Below are 22994 nucleotides of genomic sequence, written 5' to 3'. Positions count from 1 at the left end.
ATAGATGCCTTGATCTTTTCCAAATATTTATTAAAGTAGAGACGTATAGACGTATTCATAAAAATGCCCGACTCAGGCCGAGTTTCGCAGCTCAACAGCCGCTGCCTCAGGGGCTTGGACAATCAAGAATCTCAGATGAGTATAAAATCATCAAGGGAAGGTCACTGTGAACCAACACTGAAAGAGAACTTGCAAAACGCCATCATGTATTCAGTCTCAAGTTCTCTTTCAGTGTTGGTTCACAGTGACCTTCCCTTGATGATTTTATACTCATCTGAGATTCTTGATTGTCCAAGCCCCTGAGGCAGCGGCTGTTGAGCTGCGAAATTCGGCCTGAGTCGGGCATTTTTATGAATACGTCTATACGTCTCTACTTTAATAAATATTTGGAAAAGATCAAGGCATCTATTCTTTTTTTGTTCTGTCTCTTCCAGCCTCATCCCTCCCCCCTCCAAGGTCTCTGCACTGGAGGGGAGGGGGGGCTTCAGCAGGAAGCAGAAGGCTGCTCTCTGGTAAGAGAGGTTCAACCCAGCCGGGAGACAGCAAATCCTATGTAGGCCTTTAGGCCTGCTGGGCCCCCCCCCCCCCCCAGGCCTAGTGTGTCTATTGGGGAATTCAGGCCTGACAATGACTAGTCTATTGTCCAATGTCACTTCTCGAAGGACTCCAAGGCAGTAATTTCACAGTGCCATGCCTACCACCAAGCTCAGCCCTTGAAAGCTGCAAGCAGGTCAGGTTTTCACAATATTTAGAACAAATGCATCTAAAAAACACATCTAGATCTGAATGCACTTAATTTTCATACACACCATCAAATCTGAATTCCCTTACACAATCGTAGCCCCATCTTGCTCAGCATTTTGGGCATGAAGGCGCACGGGGAGGGTCATGGGACTCTACAAGGCCCAGGACCTCCCAGGCCTCCTGCACAGGAAGGGGGAAAGACCCCTTCAGGCTTTACTCCCACCCTGGCGCTCTTCTGCTCCGTAGTCCAGATGCCAAACAAACCATCACAACACACTCCGACGCTGCTGCCCAAAATTAGGAATCTGCCCTGCAAACTGGGAAACTAAATCCATGAAATCTGGCTGAGCGCACCACACTGCCTCGGGCCTGATGAAGAGCGCGCGCCCTGCCGGAAGCACAAGCTGCTGAAGCCCCTGCTGCTAGCATAAGGGCAGAAATTTGGCATCCCCTCCCACAATCATACGGAGAGGGGAGTCTGGGGAGAGCAACAATGGCTGGGGATGGAAGCCAGGCGACGAAGGACGCAGACTTCTCAGGGATCCGCATAAAACAATACTAGCTTTCCAAAAGTGCAATGATCCTCCAAACAGCAGAAATCCACCCGAGGAATTTGCACGCCTTTGGGCTAACCTATCGATGAGGAAAAAAAAACCTAGCTGTTTCCTTGGGGGTTTTGGTTTTTTTTTTGTCATCAAACCCCGATCGCCAGATTTCTTGCCACATCAAGAGTAGATTTATGACTTGGCACGGATGCAACCAGCTTGTGAAAAATAGCTGGGACTGCTTAGCATCTGGCAAACAGCTAAAAGCAATGACTTCATTAAGCCTTCGCCTGTCTTGCCTTCAGCTGCCAACTACATGAGGCTGCAAAAACCACACGAGCCAAGAGGCCGGTAAAGACTAGCGTTTTCCCCAAACCACTGCTGAACATCGTACTTTGTGCAGCAATGATCACATACCCTGTCCTTCATCCCCTTACTTTGCGTAGCAGTCTAAAGCCGACCAGGCTTCAGCAGAGCATAAAGTTTGCAAACCTCCATCACTGGGAAGGTTTCAGGGATGTGTATGCATTTTCTGAGTGGTAGTTCAAGGTCCATCCTGTACAAGGTGGGTCTCTGTGGTCCAAATCTAATCCGTCCAAAGGCAGAGACATTGGCTAGAGGAGTGGGGAGAGGCAGCGAGGGCTGTGGCTTTCCAGGGTCCTGGAAGGGGGAAGGGGTAGGGTAGGGGTAGGGTAGGGCAGTTTGCCTTCATTTTCCTTTGCGAGAGCACCACTTGCTCGCTCTCTGTCTGTTTGGAGTGGGTTCCAGGAGAGTTTCTATCCCGGGCAGAGGAGATTTGGCAGGATTGTACCCTATCTGCCAGGTATTTCTGCTTGTCCAAGTGGGACACAATAGGACTTCATAATTTCTAAAAGAGGTTTTAGGGAATAAGAAACCCACTCTGAGCGAGAGATGGTCCCAGTTTCCTGCTACTGTTACTCAAGGGCCACGAGAGTCTACATTTTTGTGCCACAGGCTTTCGAAGCTATTTTTGTACTACTGAAACTTTTTAGGATTTTGTCTTCGGCGAAAGATGTTTTGTTCTGGAACTTCATCCACTGTACTCTAGACGTCTTTCATTCAGAGACCGTGTGGTGATCCCCCTTGAATCTTATGGTTCTAACTCCACCCCCCCGGCCTGCATGGTCTTCTTCAGCTGTGGACGGCAGCCAATAAAAACGAGGCAGAGCAGCAGTGACCGCAAAGATTCAAAATGGCGCCTGCTGAGCCACCTGGGAGACTCGAGGTGCTGGTAGGGCAGAGCTTGGTTTGTGCCACCGCTGCCAGCAAGATCCCCGAGCCCCCATGGAGTACCACTGCCAACAGAAGAGAACAGTTGGGACGGTGGGGGTGGGGGGCAAAGCCAGGCCTGGGCTGCCATCGAAAAAAAGGTGGTAAGAGAAGGGCCTGGAAGGGAGAAGAGCGACTTTTCCCACTGGGCCCCAGGGGGAGGCAGCTGTTGCTGAGCCACTGTTTAGGGGATGTAACTGCTGCCGTGCCGGAGAGGGAGGGGTTTGGGGGAAGAGGGTAGTAGGGGCAGGGTACTCACATATGTAATAAAACTCTACAGGGTAGGTGGCAGGGATTTATTTATTCTAACATTTAATAAAAACTGCCTCCCCAACCTTGAGAAAATATTGGTTTTATAAATGTTATACACTGCTCTGAACCAAAAAAAAAAAAAAAAAAAGTTACATAATAAAGCAGCCTATACACGAGACACGATCAACTAAAAATTCTGCCTTAAAAAAATGTTGAAACAGCTCAGGGAAGAGAAAGGTTGCAAGCTGCTTTCCAAGAGTCCAAAGACAATTCCTGTCTAAGTCAGTCAGGGAGATAATTCCTTAAAAGCAGGATTTGTAATAACCCCCTCCCCCCCAACAAAACCACAGGGGAATACTGTGCGCCAATTCTAAAAAGACTAAGCCACCTGGAGCAGTTCCGGGAATGGGGACTAAAAATCCAAATTCCCTTTCCAGGGAGGGCAGAGAGAACCCATATAGATAACAAGCCCTTTGTAATAAATACAAATAAACTGCAGCCCCAATCTATGGCTTGCTAATCTTTACATCTAGGCAATTTACACTTATTTAAAATTATTTATAACTCATGCCTCTATTCGTTCAGAGCAGGTAACAAAGTAACAGACACAATGAAAGTTTAATATAAATACAGCATGTAACAAAAATAAAATAAAAACTTTATATAGAGATATATATATATATATATACACACACACACATTTATTTTACACACAGTGCTAACAGTAAGATAAAGGCACTCTCTGTACTCTTAATTTTAACAAAGAAAGTGCCCAAGATCTGGTGGTGGTCCATAATTATCCCTGGTCAGATTACATTTCAGGCCTTGTGCCAAGATAGATCATATTTTGCTGCCGTTTCTCCTGTTTCACTCAGGATTATATGGAGTTTGTCCTGCTATTTCTTTTGTGAGACATCTTTGATTTCATGGTTAATCTTGGGAAATACGCATCTCTTGTGTATTGCACACTCCTGGGGGAAATGCGTTTCTGTTTCTATTTCTCAGGTGTTGCACTTGAATAGAGAGTCTGGCTTCTTGGGGCTTCCAGTTTGGGTTCCTGCATATTTCTATTTCTTTTCTGTAGTCACATTCTTTATTTGGCGACGGCCTTCCTGCATTCTGCATGTATGACAAAGCTAAGGGATCCTGCTAGCGTCAAGTGCTGTATATGGATCTACAACAATCCAGTTTACTCTGTTTTACAGTCTGCACTTCCCACTAGGAAGTGTACTGATGTTCTAAGGCACTTTGCAGTGCCACCATTTCGTAGGTAGGGCTGTTGCTGTTTCAGTTATGGGTGTTAGCACTGTTTTAGTATGGCAGGTTTGCTACATATGTACTGAGAGGGGGTGTTTTTGTTTGGTTTTTTTTTTTTGGGGGGGGGGGTTTTGCAGGATTTTGTGTTTCTTTGTCTGGAGGGAGTTTTCATCACTGTCTTTTAAGATGATATAGTTTATTGGTCTTATTTATCATTGTGTTTGTTTTTTTATGTATTGGATTGTGATTGTATATTATTTACAGCAGATTGTTTTATTCATTTTGTATTGTTTTCAATTTACCAGACTGTAACCTGCTTTGTGGTTATAAGGGAAATGTGGCTAATGAAATACAACTACAAAAATAAATTATGATTTTCTGTGCCTAAGGACTGCTAGGAGGATGGGGTGCCAGAGACCCTCGCTATGCCACGGTCAAGGGATGCCACTCAGTGCTTGCAGAGCCAGATTTCAAGAATCAGCACCAGACAACTCTGCCGTGACTGAGCCTGCACACTCAGAACCACAGAAAGCACCTCCAAAACGATCCTAATCAAACCACAGCAGCAGCTCTGCCTTTGCTGATTAATCTTGTTAGACAGGAGCAAATGAGCTGGCAAAAAAGTGTGCTTTCATCCTGGCACGGTTCATCTCACATTTGCATATAGCAAAATGAAATATTCAAAAATGAAAAATAGGTTATTGGTGCTCTGGTTCAGGCTGCAGGATAGGAGACTAATTCAAATCCCCCTCCCTGTCCAACGCATGGCGTGGAAGTGATCGCTCAATTCTCTGAGGAAGGCGCACGACTGCCACTACTGCAGAATTCCCTGCCACCGGGTGAAGGAAGCGTCTTGGGAGTGGCGAGAATCAGAGAAAACTTCCTTCCAGCCCTCCTGGTAGGCACATCATGCATCCCTCATATCAGGCACACTTGTCTTCAGTAAGGTGGGGAGGGGCCATGTAAGAGAGGGGAAAAAAAAAAGCTTAAAATAAAAGAAAAATGTTTTGTAATGGAGAAAAATTATAATGCAAACACTAGATTTAATATTTAAAAAATTATCTAAGCCGTTGCTTTCTAAAAATTTACATTTTGGGATAAAATTTACCAAGTGTTTATTATTAAAAAGAAAAAAAAAATACACCCATCAGGAACTGTGTAAAGTTTCAAACCATCAAACAAATAGTGAGGCCTAACTTGTATCAATTAAATGTTCACTGTTGAGTTTGTTTTAAAATTTTTAAAAAATGTAAAAAAAAAAAAAAAAAGCACCAGGCAGCTAGAAGGGGAAAAAAAAAATAAATGTGTGCACACCCCTTTTCCAGGGAGCGACCAGGCTGGGCAATTCACACAGAGCAGGGAACTACTGAGAAACGATGCTTGGCGATTCGCAAATCGATAGCTACAGCGATTTCGGGGCTCGGACTTGGAACCAACAGGCGGGGAGGGGAAATCTAGTTAGGGCCCTTCCAAAGACAGTTTCCCACCCCAAGCATTAAAGTGCGGGAAAACAGCAGGTGCCTGAGGCGATGAGGGACATCCTTGCCCAGTCCCTCCGTAGAGAGAGGGAACGTCTCCGGCAGCTCACCACTTTCGTTTGGACCTCTGCATTCTGATATAAGCTGCTTAGCCATTTTAAGAAATTACCTCTGTAACCAAAACGCTCCAAAGTAGAATAATAAAAAGGCCATTCAGTGCAGTCAAATGCCTTCTCTGTGTCTAAGGAAACCAAACACTGCCTCCTCATCCAAGCTGGATCAAGTTAAATCATACTTGAAACGTTAGCAGCTCCACGGCACCCTTTAATGAAAAAAAAAAAAAAAGTTTAATCTCTATTAATTAGATTGGGAAGCAGGGTCACTATCCTAGGTGCCAGGCCCTTACCTAGAAGCTTAATATAATTCAATATGGAAAACTTGGCCTACAAGAACCACATTCCAAAGACAGATGCCAAAAGCACAGCGCCCACGCTCCATCCAAAAACTATTAAGCAGGGCAGCAAATATCCGTATCAGAAAAAAGTCTAATAAGCGAGAAGAGACAACCCATCCACTCCAGCAGGACCGGATTTAAGCTTCTGGTGCTCACAGGCAGAATACCAGGGGTGGGGGCTTTCACCCACCAGAAAAGGAAGAGCAGCAAGGCAGTCCCAGTTTCTGGGTGCCTTCGGAATTTGGCACCCTGGGCACTTGCCCTTGCCTAAATCCGGCCCTGCTCCCCAGGGCTCTTATTGCCCTCCCCACTTCCTACACAGAAAACTGCTTTCCTAACCTATCCAACAGGACCTTAGAAGCTTGGTTAATTCAAGGAACCTCAAATAATTATTCATATCTTCTGACCTACTTGAATTTCGGAAGAGTAAAGAGCAAAGAAATAATGCACAAAAGGCATCCCATATACACTTATTATCCCATGCAGTTTTACCATCAGGAGATCTCATAGCATTAGCAACGTTATTATTAAAATCTAGCTTTTAGCCTGAAAGCCAACAGCTTTCTTCCCCTTGTCATAATATTTCTGCTTTACCCTCCTAATCATACCACCCACCCTAACATCAATAATGGATTTTAACACGGCTCTTGTGCATTACAGTTTCACTCAAATTGTGTGAACAGCATCTCTTATTCTTAGCTTGCACATCTAAGTCCCTTTTCCTGCCAGCAGCCAATGCACTAATATTCCCTCTGATTGATGCCTTCGCTGCATCCCAACAGATACCTCACCATTATCATACAAGTCAAAAAACATTATTCAATCTTCCTATTAAGGTAATTACAAATATTGTCATCCTTCAATAAGCAATCATCTAGTTTCCACTTTCTAGAAAACATATTCAAACCCAAACTATTCATCACCATAACTGGCACATGACCAGACCACTGAACTAGTTAGAGCCATGAATTGTTTTGTCCACTAGTATAAAATCAGTGCTCAATGTGAATTGTACTGGGGTGGGGGACATTGTTCCCTCTAAGCTGCACGTGCGTGCATAGGTCATGAACCCTGTGCACACAGCAAAACATAGTGCGCACAAGAAATCCCGATGATATTTGCATTATACTGCCTTGCAGTGCACAAATGTTAAGCTCAGCTTATAAAAAAAATTGCAAAAAAGAAATTTTTAATGCACATAGTCTTTCAAAAATTAGAAGGAACGTAGACTGGGGAGCGGGAAGAAAAGGAAAATCCTTTTTCCCTAGCATTCAATTGCCTCCACGTATCAACCAACCTACAAGTCTGTTAGAAGCCCATTCAATAAAGCCACGCTTTACACCTCTGCTCCTTAAAGACGGGACCCATTCTATCAAGGTTGGGAGAACAAGCATTAAAATCATCCCCCCAACAACTAAAGGACCCTCAGCAAAGGACAATGAATCACTGCGAAAGAAATCTAATCAAGTAAAGGTCTGAGCCACATAATAACCCTTTAAAAAGAAACCTATGCATGGTAACCTTTTTGATCTTGTGCACCCCCAAAAAAAAAGAAAAGTTCTGGAGATAAAAGTGTAGAGACCCCCAGGCCTCCATTAGATGGCCCGAGCTTCCTGCCCCTTTGGTTAGCTGCGAGGAGGGAAATACCATGTCTAGGGCACACCCCAAGGAGGCTTGCCTAGGTGGCAGAATCCTTTTCAGGTAAGGGAGGGTTAGACTAGGGAGGAGTGAGGCAGCGTAGATTTCACTTGGAAAGGCACAGATGTGTTTTCAGTGGGCTAAGTTTAGGCCCCCAGCCTAGACAGGGAAAAAGAGAGACCCTGCCCTGCCCGGTCCTGGTTATAGACTGGAGGGAAGAGAGAGATTGAGAGGCTTTTGATACGTTGAGAAGATGATGGGTTTTGGAGACCAGTGCTAGCCGGAAGGCAGAAATCCCCTCTCCAGCTGGTGCAGGAGGAACCTGGACACCCCTTCGCCCCATCAAGAGGAGGCTGCAGAGCCCTGACAGTGAAGATCATTTTAGTGCTTGCTTTCTTCCATTTTATGGGAAGGAAGATATTTTGCTGCCCCCTTCCTGAGAGTCTCAAGCTATCTTTCAAAGAGGAGTCAAGGAGCGGAGGAGAACCCCAAAGGAGTTTCCACCCTGGGTCACAGGACGCAGGCGGGTGACCGGTATATTTAACAACATTGTCACTGTTTCCACATCTGTTCACGGTCCCTTCTGTTTGGGGATTTTTCTGGGGGAAGGGAGGGAATCCCACCCACAGTACCCTTCTTTCCTGGGCGGAGGCACCAAGCATCAATCGGTGGAGAGATTGATGGAGTTTACCTACGAGCGGGGCTCACGCCCATTTAATCACAGTTTCGGGGACACCCCAAAAGTTATTTGGCATGGGGGGGCTTATGCTTTCATAAAAGATTTGGTCCAGAATATGAAAAATGATTGATCTACAGGACAGAGCACCGCAGGCCAGCATTTCTTTTTTTTTGGGGGGGGGGGGGAAGAGATCCCCAAATGCTCCAGGTGCTAGTGCTCAATCAGGGCCCCTGTAACCCCCCCCCCCCCCACTCCTTGCTCCCTGCTCCAAGCTGAGCAGGTAAACTACATCTAGGCAGGAGCACTGTACTTCAATTTAAGAGAAGACCTGGGGCAGGAGTTCAAGATTCCGCATTGCCATGAACTTTTCCTTTGGGTCCTAGTTTAAAAAGGCAGCATTTGTCTAACTTTCCTGCTCAATACATTTTTTTTTTTATTATTATTATCTAGGAGTCTGGTTTTATGAACCAAGCTTCCCGCTGAATTACCCCTTCCTGGAAAACAATAAAAAAATCGATGGTTTGGGGTTTCTGATGTAATTGATGACATCATAGCTGATCTAGACCAAACTAGATGCAGTGTGTGTGAGAGAGAAAGCCTGTTACAGTTCCAAAGTTCAAGAAAACCGAAGGGGAGCAACTTTAAAGATTTTCAAAATTAATTTACAAAATCTAGGGCACAGCACACAAGAAGTAGAGTTTTAAATAGGTATTTTTCTGGGTAGTCTTGCTGGAGAAATAATGCCTCCCTAGTGTGGGTGCTCTCTCTCTCTCTCTCTTAGGTGCTGCTCGGGTAGAAAGGCAGAACCCAGAAGAGTCCAGGAAAGTGTCCCCCTTCCAGTCATTATCCAGCACTTTCCCTGATGAATGCAGGCACCATTGGTGTTCCAAAATCAATGGAAAGAGCAAACTGTACAATGTGGGTAAGAAAAAATGAGCATCTCTCCCCACGACTTAATTATATTATTTCTATCCCACTTTTTGGGATTAGTCAGCCAAATCAAAAGCAGTTTACATTCAGATACTAGAGGTATTCCCCTGTTCCCAGAGGGCTGCAATCTAAGGGACTGATTTACTAAGGCTTCTCCCCTCCGCCCATTCTGCGTCTATGGGCAAGAAAGCTTAGGCCCTAAGTTTGTATCTCAAACCACTGGAAGGTGAAGTGACCTGTCCAAGATCTCAAGGATGGCACATCAGGATTTGAACACAGGCTTCCCTGGTTCTCAGCCCGCGGCTCTAACCACTAGACCAATCGATACAGAAACCCCAACCAGATAATGTACATTTACTAAAGTACAGATATTGATATTCTGCTATTTCCATCAACGTGATGAGTTTGCTAATAATGGAAAACCAGAATCTTAGCTTAAGTAGCCCTAATACTTTGGATCTTCCATGGCTAACATGAAAAGTAGTGCGGTTGCTATGTTACTGCACTCGAATGAATAGAATTAAAGAAAATCAGTATACATACACACATGATCGAAAAGTGCCCAGCATAACTCAGGTTGTCTGGTCCATAGATTTTAAAAATGAACAAAAGTGGTACTATATATTGTGTCATTTTATTAAGTAATTAACCTAAAACATAGAAATTGAGACTCTCTCTATATACTACATTTACAGTATTTTAGATGTTTCCCATTGCTGGCCGCCATGACACCCCCATCCCACATCAGCTAAAGGAGGAGAAAGCTGCAGCAGACCTCATCCCACATCGAATGAAGAAGGGATCTGGCAGTGGCTGAAGCAGCCCTGTGTGAGTGATGGGAGGAGCCTGTGTGTATGCGTGTGCCTTCCCTCAGAGCTTACCTTTGATGAGTGCCTGCCAGCGACATTGCCTGCACCTCCCTGTGTGTGTGGGAGTGTGAAAGACAGGGCTTTACAGATAGAGCACATCAGCGAAAGGTTTATCAGGTTATATAGTTCACAACTGATGTTAAGTGATCAAAACCAAAGCGGAAAAGATAAAGGATGCTTTAATGTATTAATAAATTAAGAGAAGAGCCAGTGAGCGTGCATGTGTGTGTGAGAGGGGGGAGGGGGGAGTCTGACAGCCAGGGCTTTGCACAGCATAGTGCACAACAGTGTGACTGACTGACCAACGTGTGTGTGTGTGTGTTTAGAGAGACGTCAGGTGATAACTTTTTTATTGGCATTTACACAAGACGAGCCTTCTCAATTGCAGGTCCCACTATTTGGAATTCAGTCCCTCCATCCATTAGACTAATGGCCAGGGCCAAAGATTTTAAGAAAGTCTTGAAAAGCTACTTATTCAGACAGGCACATCAACACGTCAGCAATGCGCAACATCCTTCAAGGCCAGTAAGCTTATGCTTTTTTGCCCAGTCCAGTAGAACTGATTTTATATCATGCAGTTTACAGAGTTTTGATGTCTGTTTGTTTTGTTTTTATGAATGTTTCTTACTGTAACCTGCCCCAAACACTGGAAGGCACGGGTAACAAGTTCTTTTAAATAAATAGATTGGACTAACTTAATACATTTCTTGACTAGCTTTTGAGAGCTAACACTCTTCTTCAGATCAGAATTTGAATGAGGAAAAGATATTACCTGAAAACATAAAATAGTGGGGTAGCCCCACTTCTTATCAAGAGCCAGGGTAATGAACTGTACGCCCCATTTCGGTTCAGCATCTAGACCTATAGAATAAGCAGCCATATACATGGTGCTCATGTATCCAAACATGCTACTCTTTAAATCTACACCATGCAGAGGTGTGCAAAAAATCATGCACAGAAGTACAACTGGATGAAAGAAAAGAAATAGATGCCTGTAGTCTTAAAACAATCCTTTATTGCAGTGGAGACACAAGGGTAGCCCGACTCTGGCCGAGTTTCGCCGTTTCAAAACGGCTGCCTCAGGGGCTTACAATAATCTTCTTGAATTCATTAGTTATATATCGACTAAGAATATAATGTGATCATATAAAGAGCTGTATGATCTCTTATGTTGCGTCTTGAAGCATTCGCGATAGCAGAACTCCACTAGCAAAGGCAAACTGTAAATGGCAGAACCCAATACGCTGCAATTCCAGGGGACCCACAGAAATGTTTTTGGAGGACAGAGCTTGACAAAAAAAAAAAAAAGGATGTATATGTAACCCCCGGTTGGGATATATAAAATGATTGAAGGGGTTCTCCTGTTGATTAAGGGTCATCCTTCCAAACTTGTTTGGTGGGTTTCTTAGACTGGTCATGCTGATGGTAAAGTGGACCTGTATAATGACAGAATGAGTCTCCAAAAATCACTCTCTTCTCTCTGACTGGACAGAGAGGACTCCCCTCCATGCGCTCTGATCCCATGCCTCACCCCAGTGCTGGCTCAGTAAAGATGAAGGACACCATGCTGCAAAGGTCCAACAGTTTATTTTCTAGCTGTGAAGCAGGTAACCTCATTACTCACTGAATAAAGCAGAATGTCATGGGCTTCCACAATCAGAATCACAGTCGTCAGATATGACCTCAGGAACATAATTATATCTCCTTTTTCCACACAATTACTATCCCATGGACCAACCGTAAGAGTTAGTCTGAACTCTCAGATACCCTTCCACTCATCTCTCAGTCCCAATCCTGTTTAAGGAATGGGGTTCACTGCTTAGTATACCCCTCTCAAAATTCACATTGAAGGGGACATAATCAAAAAATCACTAGGTCTGACATTGCAGACATCCAATACCATAGCCAATATGGAATTCGCTTTATTCAACTCTAAACATCTGACTATCGCCTTAATCTACGCTCCTCCCGGTCTCTTAGAATCAGACCCCTCCCCAATCATAGAACTAACAGCAAAACACTTAAATTCAGGAAAACCGGCTATCTTGATGGGAGACTTCAACCTCCACGTGGATGTCCAACCTCATTCCTCCAACTGCAAAACCCTTCTCTCCTCCCTCAACCATATGGGTTTCAGACAAATTGTGACAGAACCTACCCACAAAGCTGGTCATACCTTAGACCTGATCTTTATAAACAAAGGTCTTACATCCCACTCCACCCCAACCTGCCTTGCGGTTCCTTGGACTGACCACCGAGTCATCTCTTCAATGCTAAAGATCATTGAGCCCCTTCCCATAACAACCCAAACAATTAACATCTCAGTCAGGAAACAGTGTTCAGGAGATCACCTAAGTAAACACCTAGCCAAAGAACTAATGAATCTGGACCTCACCGACGCTAACTCAGCAACCTCATCATGGATCAACATCACCAACAAGGTTGCAGATCAAGTATGTCCCTTGACAACAAAGTCTATCAACCCGGACAAAGACAACAGGAAACCTTGGTTCACCACAGAACTAAAGTCTCGTAAACACGAGCTTAGAAGCAAGGAAAACCAATGGCGTAAAAGCCCATCTACAACAACCCTACTCAACTACAAATCATGCCTCAACACCTACAGAAACGAAATCAACAAAACAAAAAGAGAATTTTTCTCCAAAAAGATACACCACTTCTCATTTGATTCAAGAGCACTCTTCTCTTATGTCTCAGCCCTCACTAAACCTCCCGGACCAAACATCCCAGATGACCAAGCTCTAAAAAAAGCCAGAGAACTTGCCGACTTTTTCGACAACAAAATCACAGCCCTTGTAACCCCCCTCAAAGGGCCAACACCGCAAGCAAGCTTCGCAAGCAACCACAGCCAATAATCAGATACAGCAACCGCTTCTCAACCCAACACACACACAGCATTGCTCGAATCTCTTGAACCCACATCCACCTTAGAAATAGCAAATATCATTAAGAAGATAAAACCGTCCTCTCACCCCTTAGACCATATACCATCAAACTTGCTGAGTTCTATCCATGACATCATTGCCAAGCCAGTTGCCGATATCATTAATTGCTCTCTTGCCCAAGGCCAAGTTCCTGACCAACTCAAGTTATCACTGCTCAAACCTCTACTCAAAAAACCCAACCTTCCTACTACAGATCTGGCTAACTATAGACCCATAGCTAACCTCCCTATGCTAGCTAAAATTATGGAGAAAATCGTCAACAGACAACTTTCTGAATTCCTCGAAGACAACAATATCCTCACCAATAACCAATATGGATTCCGAAAGAAAAAGAGCACCGAATCCTTATTAGCCACACTAACGGACACCATTATCTTCAATCTCGAAAAAGGCCATCCTTGTCTCCTCGCGCTGCTGGATCTTTCCTCAGCGTTCGACACCGTGAACCACCCTAGCCTACTACAACGACTAACAGACATCGGCATCACTGGAGCAGCTCTCAACTGGTTTAAGTCCTTCCTAGAGAACAGAACATACAAAGTTAAGATAAACAACAAGGAATCTCACCCCATCCAAGTCAAGATGGGGGTACCACAAGGATCATCACTCTCCCCTACCCTCTTCAACATTTACCTTCTACCACTCTGTCATCTACTTACTAACCTCAAGCTCACCCATTTCTTATACGCGGATGACATTCAAATTCTCATCCCTATCACGGAGACCATACAAAAAACCATGGCCTACTGGAAAAAATGCCTATCATCCATCAACGATCTTCTAACCAGCCTCAATCTGGTGCTAAACACCAAAAAAACGGAAATTCTCATAATAGCACCGGAGCATTCTACCCCGCCAACATCCAGCAACTCTCCAGACGCCTCAGGATATTCCACCGCACCTCAAGTCAGAGATCTGGGAGTTCTACTAGACAACAGACTCAGCCTCAATAAATTCATAAATAACAATACAAAAGAATGCTTCTTTAAATTACATGTGCTAAAGAAACTAAAGCCCCTTCTACTCTACAGGGATTTCCGCACAGTACTCCAAGCCATCATCCTTACCAAATTAGACTACTGTAATTCACTCCTGCAAGGCCTTCCAGCATACACTACCAAACCACTCCAGATGGTTCTGAATGCTACTGCAAGGATCCTTACCAATGCCAAAAAAAGGGACCATATCACCCCAATCCTCCAGCATCTCCACTGGCTTCCCATCAAATATAGGATTCAGTTCAAGACTTGCACGATGATTCACAAGGCATTACATAACATCTCCCCACTCAACTTAACTTTCCAGCTTCAACTACACTCTTCTAACAAACCAACCAGAAGGGCATACCAGAATAGAATGATCACCCAACCTGCTAAATCTACCCCGAGGAAACGTGCTCTATCCACAGCAGGCCCGTCTCTCTGGAACTCACTACCACCGGACCTCCGCCTTGAACCGTGCCATACTACTTTCAAAGTGAAACTCAAGACTTGGCTTTTCCATCAAGCTTTCCCAGAGAGCTAAAAGCAAGAAGAACAAACTTTCAGCCTTGTCTTACAGCATTATTGTAATGTTTATATTGCGTCAGTTATATGTTTCAAGTTGTTTTCTAAGTTGATCTTAGTTGTTTTATAATAGATTTTACCTTGATTATTATCCGTTCATTATATTCGATATGTTCCATGTAAACCGCCTCCCCGGCGATAGTTATTTCTGTTAAATGTGAACCGGAGTGATATGTATTGTATACAGGAACTTCCGGTATATAAAAACCAAAAATAAATAAATAAATAAATAATGCAACTCCTATTTACAAGATTTACTCAAGTGACCTTCCATCTGAATTCCATACAATCTTCCTCCCAGTGCAGGCTCCCCAGAATACTGCACTCAAAGGATACTCTAGGGCAATCCTGATCTCAGACTCACCCCTGCTCTCACACTCCTGGCTCACTTCCTCTTCTTTTCATCTCCTGGTTGGTTCCTCAGGAGGAAGAAGAAGGGGGGGGGGGGAGGAACCACTCTCCTTCTACACAGCCTCGGGCATGTCCCTTGGAGGGGAAATGCCCCTTCAGGGTCCCACTCCCACTAGGAGGGTCCCTGGGCCATGCCAGTGTGCAGGCTGGCTCCTCCAGCTGGTCACATCTCTGGAGGTCCCTATTACCCACCTACTTCATGAAGGGCAGGGGCAGAAAGGCAAAATTCACCAAAACCTTTCCAAATTTATACCTCTTCCTACACACCAGTGACTCAATCAGAAAACTCCAAATTTTTAGTCCAGGGGAGGGGTGGGGGGGTCGACTCTGTGCTACTACAGAGCGCAGAATTTGTGCACAATTCCCCTCCTGCGCAGCTGTGCAGAAATTCTGTTTTCTGCACAGAATTTGCAGGCCCCGGCGTGCCGCAAGTTCCCGCTCATGGTGAAGATGAAGCAGGCCCCAGCATGCTGTGAGCGGAGCTGAAGCAGGCCCTGTGTGTGTAAGACTGCGAACCTGGGGGGTGAGAGAGAGTGCACATGTGAGGGTACATGGGTGTGGGTGCCAGAGAGAGGGAGCCTATGTGAGGAGACTGTGAAGGAGTGTATGAGTGTGAGAGAGACTGGGAGCTGATGTATGTAAAAAAGGGATTGCGTGTATGTGTGTGTGTGTAAGCAAGAGCCCGTGAGAAGGGATGTGTTTATATGAGAGAGGGAGTGTGAGCAAGAGAGGGAGCCAGTGTGCAGGGGCGTGTGAGCGAGAGACATAGGTAGCCTATGTGAGGGTGTATGCACGAGAGAGAGGAAGCCTGTATGAGGGGGTATGTGTGCACGCGAGTGAGAGAGAGAGAGTGAGTGGGAGCCTGCGTGAGGGGGTATAAAATACAATGCTCATACCTCTAAAAATGCCAGTGGTAATTTAGCATTACCTAAAACATTTTCTCAAAAATATCAACATAATAGCAGCGTCTTCCCCACCCAAACATCTTGTGCACTGAAACCTAAAAAAGAACATTTTTTTTTTGGGGGGGAGGAGGGGGGTTCCCTATATCCAATACAAAATGATACAAATACAATCACTGAAATTCAGGTAAAGAGGGGAAGGGAAGGACTCCTTGTGCTCTCATGGGGGCCAAGCGCACTGTATAACCTGCAGTCGGATGTGGGTTGAATAGGCGCTAAACAATCTCCTAATGCAATAAGGGGATTAGCGCATATTCAACGCGCGTCCAACGCAGAGTGAATCTAATAGTGAATGAGGCTATTAGGCATTCACTCCGATGCAAAAAAAATAAAAAAAGTGCGTCTTGGACGCACATTTAGCCATCAGCTATTAACGCCTGCTCCAAATAGCTGCATGCATTTAAAACAAGTATAGAAAAGCAGAAAAAAAATCTGCTTTTCTGTACTTCCTCCTACTTAAAATCGTTGCGATATTAAGTAGGAGGAAAACCTTAAAGAAACAAGTTTTAAAAAAAAAACAAAAACCCTTGACAGTCGGATGCAGGAAACGGACGCTCAACTGACAAGCGTCCATTTCCTGAACCCCCAGCGTCGGTTCTCCTAACCGGCAGACGGCCGAGTTAGGGAAACCGATCGGGTTCTCGTTAGCAAGGAGGCGCTAGGGGCGCGCAAGCAACCCTAGCGCCTCCTTGCTAACGTGACCCCCTAATTTAAATATTGCATGGTTCCCCCTTGGGGGCGCATTAAGAAAGCGGGCGCTGACTGTTCAGCGCCTGCTTTCTACGCGCATTTATTGCACCAGCCCCATGCTGTGAGTCAATCTAAATATCCTTTTTTTTTTTTTTTTATAGCCAGAAAAAAAACAAAAAAAAGTCCCAACACAAATCTGGCCAAGTGCTCAATAATTATGAGGAACTGAGGCCAAAGGAAGATTCTCTAAATTTTCCTATTTTCACATGCACACAACTCAAGATTTTAAAACCTAGATCCCTCACAATACACATTTATTTCTAAATTTAAAAATACAGAAGGTACTTGCTTCTGACTGTAATATTCCAAGCTGGTTCCAAGCTACAGAAGCACAGTTTTAGAAAGTCCCGAAAATACGTAAAAATTGAGCAGTGCCGAGAGTGGGAAGTTAGCCAGGTAAAAGTGAACCCAGCTAACTTTAGGGCAATGTTTGCAAGAGCTGGACTTACCTGGGTGAGTTCAGCCAGGTAGCACTCAATATCAGCATTACCTGGCGAAACTGAAGCCCAGCCCCCAGGGTGCCCACGATGCCACATTCTTTTCTCTGGGGAAGGTTTAGCCAGGTAATGGCTTACCCAGCTAAAATTTATCTGCTCGGCAGCCCAGGAAATTTAAAAAAACTTGAGGTATGTTTGATTACGTCCCAAACTTAACTGGACAAGCTCTTCAATTGACCACCATCTTTATTAAGCTGGTAAACTAATAGGGTTTGTGATTCTAGCACTGACAAACTGTAGATACCAAAATGCCAAGGAAGCAAAAAAAAATAAAAAATTGCTTTTTAACAGAAAATGTGCCACTAGAACAGAAACATGCTAAAAACACACATCTGACCAAGATCTGAGGTGGCATCTCATTCCCCACTGCCCCAGGAAAAGGATTTCTTGATAAACCATTCTGCCCTCATGACAATATGTTATTAACTCTAAGTGGTGTAATTATAATAACAACACAATAACAAAACTAAAGGAATGTCATTCTGCTCTTCACTTCCTGAAAGTATACAGGTGTGATTATGCCAGTGAAGCATGCACACACATACATATACATACCCCTTTGCTCACGCATGGAGGACTAGCTCAGAACATTGTCCTCTGTAAAATGAACAAAACTCTGTGCCAACTTTCCCCAAACTATTAGTTGTGCATGATATATGATCCATGGTGCATCCACACCTTGAATGCAGCGTTTAGTTCTGGTTACCCCATTTCAAGAGACCGCAGATCTAGAAAACATGCAGAAAAGGGTAACAAACGATAAAAGGACTGGATCAGCTCTCCTATAATGAGAGGCTATGCAGGTTAGGGCCATTCAAACTTGGAGAAGAGATGACAAGAGAAGAGATTACTTAAGTTTATAAAATCATGAATGGGGTGAAAATAGGTAAATGAATGATTAGTTACCCTTGCAAATAACACTAACAAGCAGCAGACTTATTTGATTGTTATAATCTGCCTTTCAGGCACTTCACCGTGCATTAAATTCAAGTACTGGAGGTATTTAAAACAAACTGTAGAAAGTATTTCCCCACTCAGCACACAATCAAGTTGTAGAATCTGTTGCCAGAGGACATGATCCAAGGTGACTAGCCTAGCTCGATTTAAAAAAAGATTTAGACAAATTCCAGAGGAAAAGTCCAAATCACATTTAGACCAGACAGACCAGGGAAAGCTCTCTCTGTTCCCGGGATCTGCCAGGTAATTATGAACTGGTCACTGTCGGAAACAGGATGCTGGGTTCAGACCTCTCATAGCCCAGATTATTATAGGCAACCAAAACAGCTTCCGCTAGAAATAAAAACAGCTTGAAATGCTGTATCACTTATTTCAGTGAAGCTATTCTACTACAGTGAAATTTTATCCCGCATAAACTTATCCCACTATTATTCTACGAGGCAGCTGACACAAAGTGCAAACATACAGCTCCAAAACTTGCACCGTGTAAGAACAAACATTTTAATTCACCAGTTGATATGAGTAAGAAAAACTGCCCTACAGCGAAACTCATTCATTTCCTTTCTAAACCTAAACCCTATGCCCTGTATAAATAACTTTCGATTAGCAGCCTTCCGCCCATCACTCTGTGAAACACGAAAGCATCAAGCAGTGACAGTCACATTCATCTCAACATTCAAGCATTTATGACATGGTCTTCTCTCCCTAATGCAAGGTAGAAAGGCCTAAAAAAAAGAAAAAGAAAAAAAAAAAAAGTCAAACCTCACTTGCATTTCTGCATTAACACAAACCAAGTGCATTTAAGTAAATAACAAAACAAAATCTGGGTCACATATTAGTCTGTAGCTTATAATATTTCTTTTACAAGTCAAAGGGGAAGTTTGTTGGAATCCTGCAGGTAGGAAAGTTGGCAGAGGGAGGGGTGCAGGTCTAAAGGAGGAACTCTTATCAGAGGAAGCAAGGAGTTTACTGCTCCTCTTCCCAGCAACCATAATTATTAATATATACAAGGAATGCGGAATAATGAAATGGTCCCTGAAGGACTGCTAGACGGCAGCCCAGGAGGAGGAGGAGGACCGGCCTAAACCTGTCCAGGAAGGAGGCAAACCGCAGGAAAAACACAAGAGGATGACACAGTTCCCAGGCTGACCAAAGCAGCGAGACTGCCGCAAATCCTACTTCATTCCTTATTTTCCAACTTGTCAGCAAAAATTTGTTGAACACAGTGTTCCAGGAAAAAAAACAGCTGATCTATTACTCGGGCTGCCATTCTTCCGCCGGCTCTACTGCGCCCCACCCCGCACCATAAAAAAACAAAAACAAACACCAAAACAAACAAACAAAAAGTGACCGAGACCCAAATGACTACAAAAAAAATTAAAAAAAAAAAAATCTCAGCGACTTTCTCCTGAGATAATCGCAGAGCAGAGTCATCGTATTCACGTTTCCACTTAAAACCGATCTCTGAACAAAAGCCACCCCAGGTGGAAACGAGAATTCGAGCTCCGCTTGCATCCTGGGGTCCCACGGCTCAAGCTGTCACTTTCCGTGGATGTGTCAGGGGGAGGGGGAGAGGGCGCGCTCCCCCCCCGGGCAATACCACGGTGCGCTGTCAGTGGCCCGGTGCCTGTGGACGTGGCAAGGAATGCTCCTCTGGAGCAAAGGTCACCGAATATGCCAAATCATTGCTGTCCTTCTCTGCCTTAGCTCAACTCCATCGCCAGGACAAGGGGGGCCAACACCGCGGGGGCTCTCTCTGAAGGCCACACATCCGCAAAGCTGAAGCTGAGCAAAAAAAAAAGGAAGGGCACTTTCAGTGCATCCCGGGTCTTTGGAGAGCATCAGCACCTTTTACCACACTTTCTGTAAGAAGTCAAACAGAGCTATTTTAAAAGCGTCGGCAGACACCCACGCGTGCCCCTTCAGCAGGGAGAGAGGCTGCACATCTAACTAGCTGGCAAGGACGGCACGCATTTTATTTCTATAATCAAATTTTACAAAAAGGAAGTTCCTTTCCTTCCGAAGCATTAATATCCTTAACGAACATGGCTGCTTTGGCAACGAAAAAGACATTGCTATTACCCGCTGTATACTTGACCTTTACAGCCACTAAACTTACTGGAAACTTTTCTATCTGAGATCTGCTTTAGAGCTGTAAAAAAAAAAAAAGAATCGCAGGAACTACCACAAAATAAAAAAGCTTACAAAGCACCAGCGTGGCAGCCGTCCTCTCTTTACCACTGGCTACTAAAGAAAGCAGGCTGCTGCCATGCCCCCCCCCCCTGCCCGAAGGTCACGGTGTGCCGGACCTTGCAGCGCAAAGGGAGCAGTTTGGGAAGCAGCAGATCCAGGCCAGTGCATGTCCGAGAGAAGTTCAGCCTTGAGCTCATAAACGTGCACATAGCAAAATGCCTTTGGCCTCTCGGAAAACGGAGAAGTGAGGGTAGGAGCTGACATCGGGGGGGGGAAGGAATCAACCCCCAGAGGCAATGTTGCTAGCCCGGCAGGCGTGCCCTCTCTTTACCTGTTCTGCCAGCCCTGGATGAGGTTGGTGTACTTGCTCAGCACGCCCTCCACCACGCGCTCCCTCGTCCTGCCTCCGCCGCCCACCAGCCCCCGGCCCGCCGAGGAGGGCGAGGAGCCGGCCGAGGTGGGTCTGCTGCTGCTCCGGCTGCTGCTGTTACTGCCCCCGCCGCCGCCGCTGCTGCCCTGCGCCGCCGCCGCCTTCTCCATGACCGCCGGGGCTGAGTGCAGCGATGCGCCGCTCCCCCCTGCTCACCGCATGCTCCTTTCCAGGCACCGGCAGCGCTGCTGCTGCTACTGCTCTCCCCACCTCCGCATCCCGCCTCCCCTGGCGGCTTCACTCAGCTCCCCCTTCCCGAAGCACTTTCACTGCCGCACGAGGAAATCCCCGCCCTCTCCTCTCTCTCTCCCTCCTCCACCAACCCGGATATACACAGTCAGCCCCGAGCGAGACCAGTCCCGCACCCTTTCACTGCTCGGCTGGGCTGGCGACCTGCCCGGCTTTGAACCGGACACTCCAGATTCTACACCAGTGGTGCGGTGACCCCCCCCCCTGACCAGACACCGTAAACTCCGATTAAACACGGCCAACTAGGGAGCCTGGGCTCCTTTGCTATTGGCCAGTGTGCAATCTCGTTCAGCAGAGAGCAGCCCTCTGCTTCCTGCTCCAGTCACTCCCCTGTCAGGACAAGGGACAGGAGGGGAGGGGGAGGCTTTGGAGAGCAGTGACCCATTTACTCCACAGGTTTTCTTGCTGTTAATACCACTCCAGCCTCTGTGGCTGGAGTGCTAGTGACTATTGAGAGAGGACAATTACTGCTCATTTTCCTTCTTCCATCACCACTTTCTCCCCCTCCTAACTGCTACTACAGCCACACCACTAACCCCACCCCTTTCCAGAAGCTAACTTCTCCCCCTCTCTCTCCCTCCCCCACTCCCAGCGTCCCCATAGGTGAACTAGGCAGTTGCCTAATGCTGCAAAGAGCAGCCATGTGGGGCCACCAGAGGAGCCCATCCTACTCACAGCTGAAAGGAGTAGAGACTCAGCCTGCCAAAAGTGGCAGAGACTCGGTGGACTACGAGCAGCGCCCATCCTGCTGGCGGCTGAGAAATGCAGATACTACTCGGTGGGCTGCGAGCTGTGCCCATCCTGCTTGTGGCAGAGAGAAGCAGAGTCTCGGCAGGCCATGTCTCTGCCCGTGCCAGTGTTTGGTACATTACCTCCTCTCACTAGCACTAACTCGTATGCAATAATGGAATGTAAACACGAATCAACCAACCTCAAACCCTCTCTCACTAATTCCTGCTGAATATTTATCATACTATTACCATTCACAACTGTCATATTTACTCATTTGATTACCTATGTACCGTTTCATAGTCTTATTTTTTCACTTGCTATTCTAATGTATCAATAGGCTGAAATGTAAATATTGTGCTGTTCAATTTCTCCCCTTCCATCCCAAGTTTATTTTCCTTGTTTTTGTAACTTTCCCTCTCCCTTTTTCTGATTCACTGTATTTAAAGTTCAAGGTTCTTATTGAAAATATTGTTTTTTACGTTACGTTATGCTTTACACTCCTTGTTATTTGTAAACCGGGTTGATGTGATGCCTATCATGAAACTCGGTATAACAAAAACAATAAATAAATAAATAAATAAATAAATCTTCCCCACCCATTCTTCTTCCAGCCCCCAGTGTTTCCTTTGGGTCCCCTCAGAGAAGAAATTAAGCTCCCTTAAGTTTTTTGCCCTTGCCCCCTTTTCTTTTTTTTTAACAAGCTCGCACAAACCAAACTCACCAACCACCCCCCCTTTTTTTTTTCCTCTCATTTAACTCTCCCCCCCCCCCCCCCCCCCCCCCCCCCCCGCAAGCTGTGTGTGTGTGAAGGTTAAACACAGACTAGCCAGGTACAGCAGTGTCTTCCTTTTCTTTAACCACCCCTCGCTCTGTGGTTTTTCTCTCCCTCCCCCTGGAACTTAATATCCACATAGGGTGCTGAACCCTAGCATCCCTTGCAGCAGGATGTAAAACAGAGGCTTTTCCCTCCACTCCGGTTCAGGAGGTCCTGAGATCCACAGGTCACATGGTACAGATCCCTGCAGGGCCGGTGCTAGCACACACCCCCCACCGCCCGTTCTCTTTTTTCTTTTAACACAAAATTTGTATTGTTTTCCCCAATTACCAACACAAAATGCATCTGACGAAGTGGACTAACCTCGATAG

At 45.3% G+C, this 22994-nt stretch overlaps 1 protein-coding gene across 1 annotated transcript in view; it reads right to left on the bottom strand.

The window, feature by feature from the left end:
* OSBPL10 (oxysterol binding protein like 10) overlaps positions 1-21157 on the bottom strand; it is a 494148-nt gene extending 472991 nt beyond the window's left edge. Inside the window, exon 1 of the mRNA XM_029589416.1 lies at positions 20769-21157. Within this exon, the coding sequence (XP_029445276.1) occupies positions 20769-20977 (209 nt within the window). The 5' untranslated portion in view covers positions 20978-21157. The remainder of the gene's footprint in view (positions 1-20768) is intronic.
* Positions 21158-22994: the final 1837 nt, after the last annotated feature.

Source organism: Rhinatrema bivittatum, chromosome 2 (genome assembly GCF_901001135.1).
Source record: "Rhinatrema bivittatum chromosome 2, aRhiBiv1.1, whole genome shotgun sequence".
Lineage (NCBI taxonomy): Eukaryota > Metazoa > Chordata > Amphibia > Gymnophiona > Rhinatrematidae > Rhinatrema > Rhinatrema bivittatum.
The sequence above is the reverse complement of the archived record's forward strand: the minus strand, read 5'-3'. Positions and strand labels throughout refer to the sequence as shown.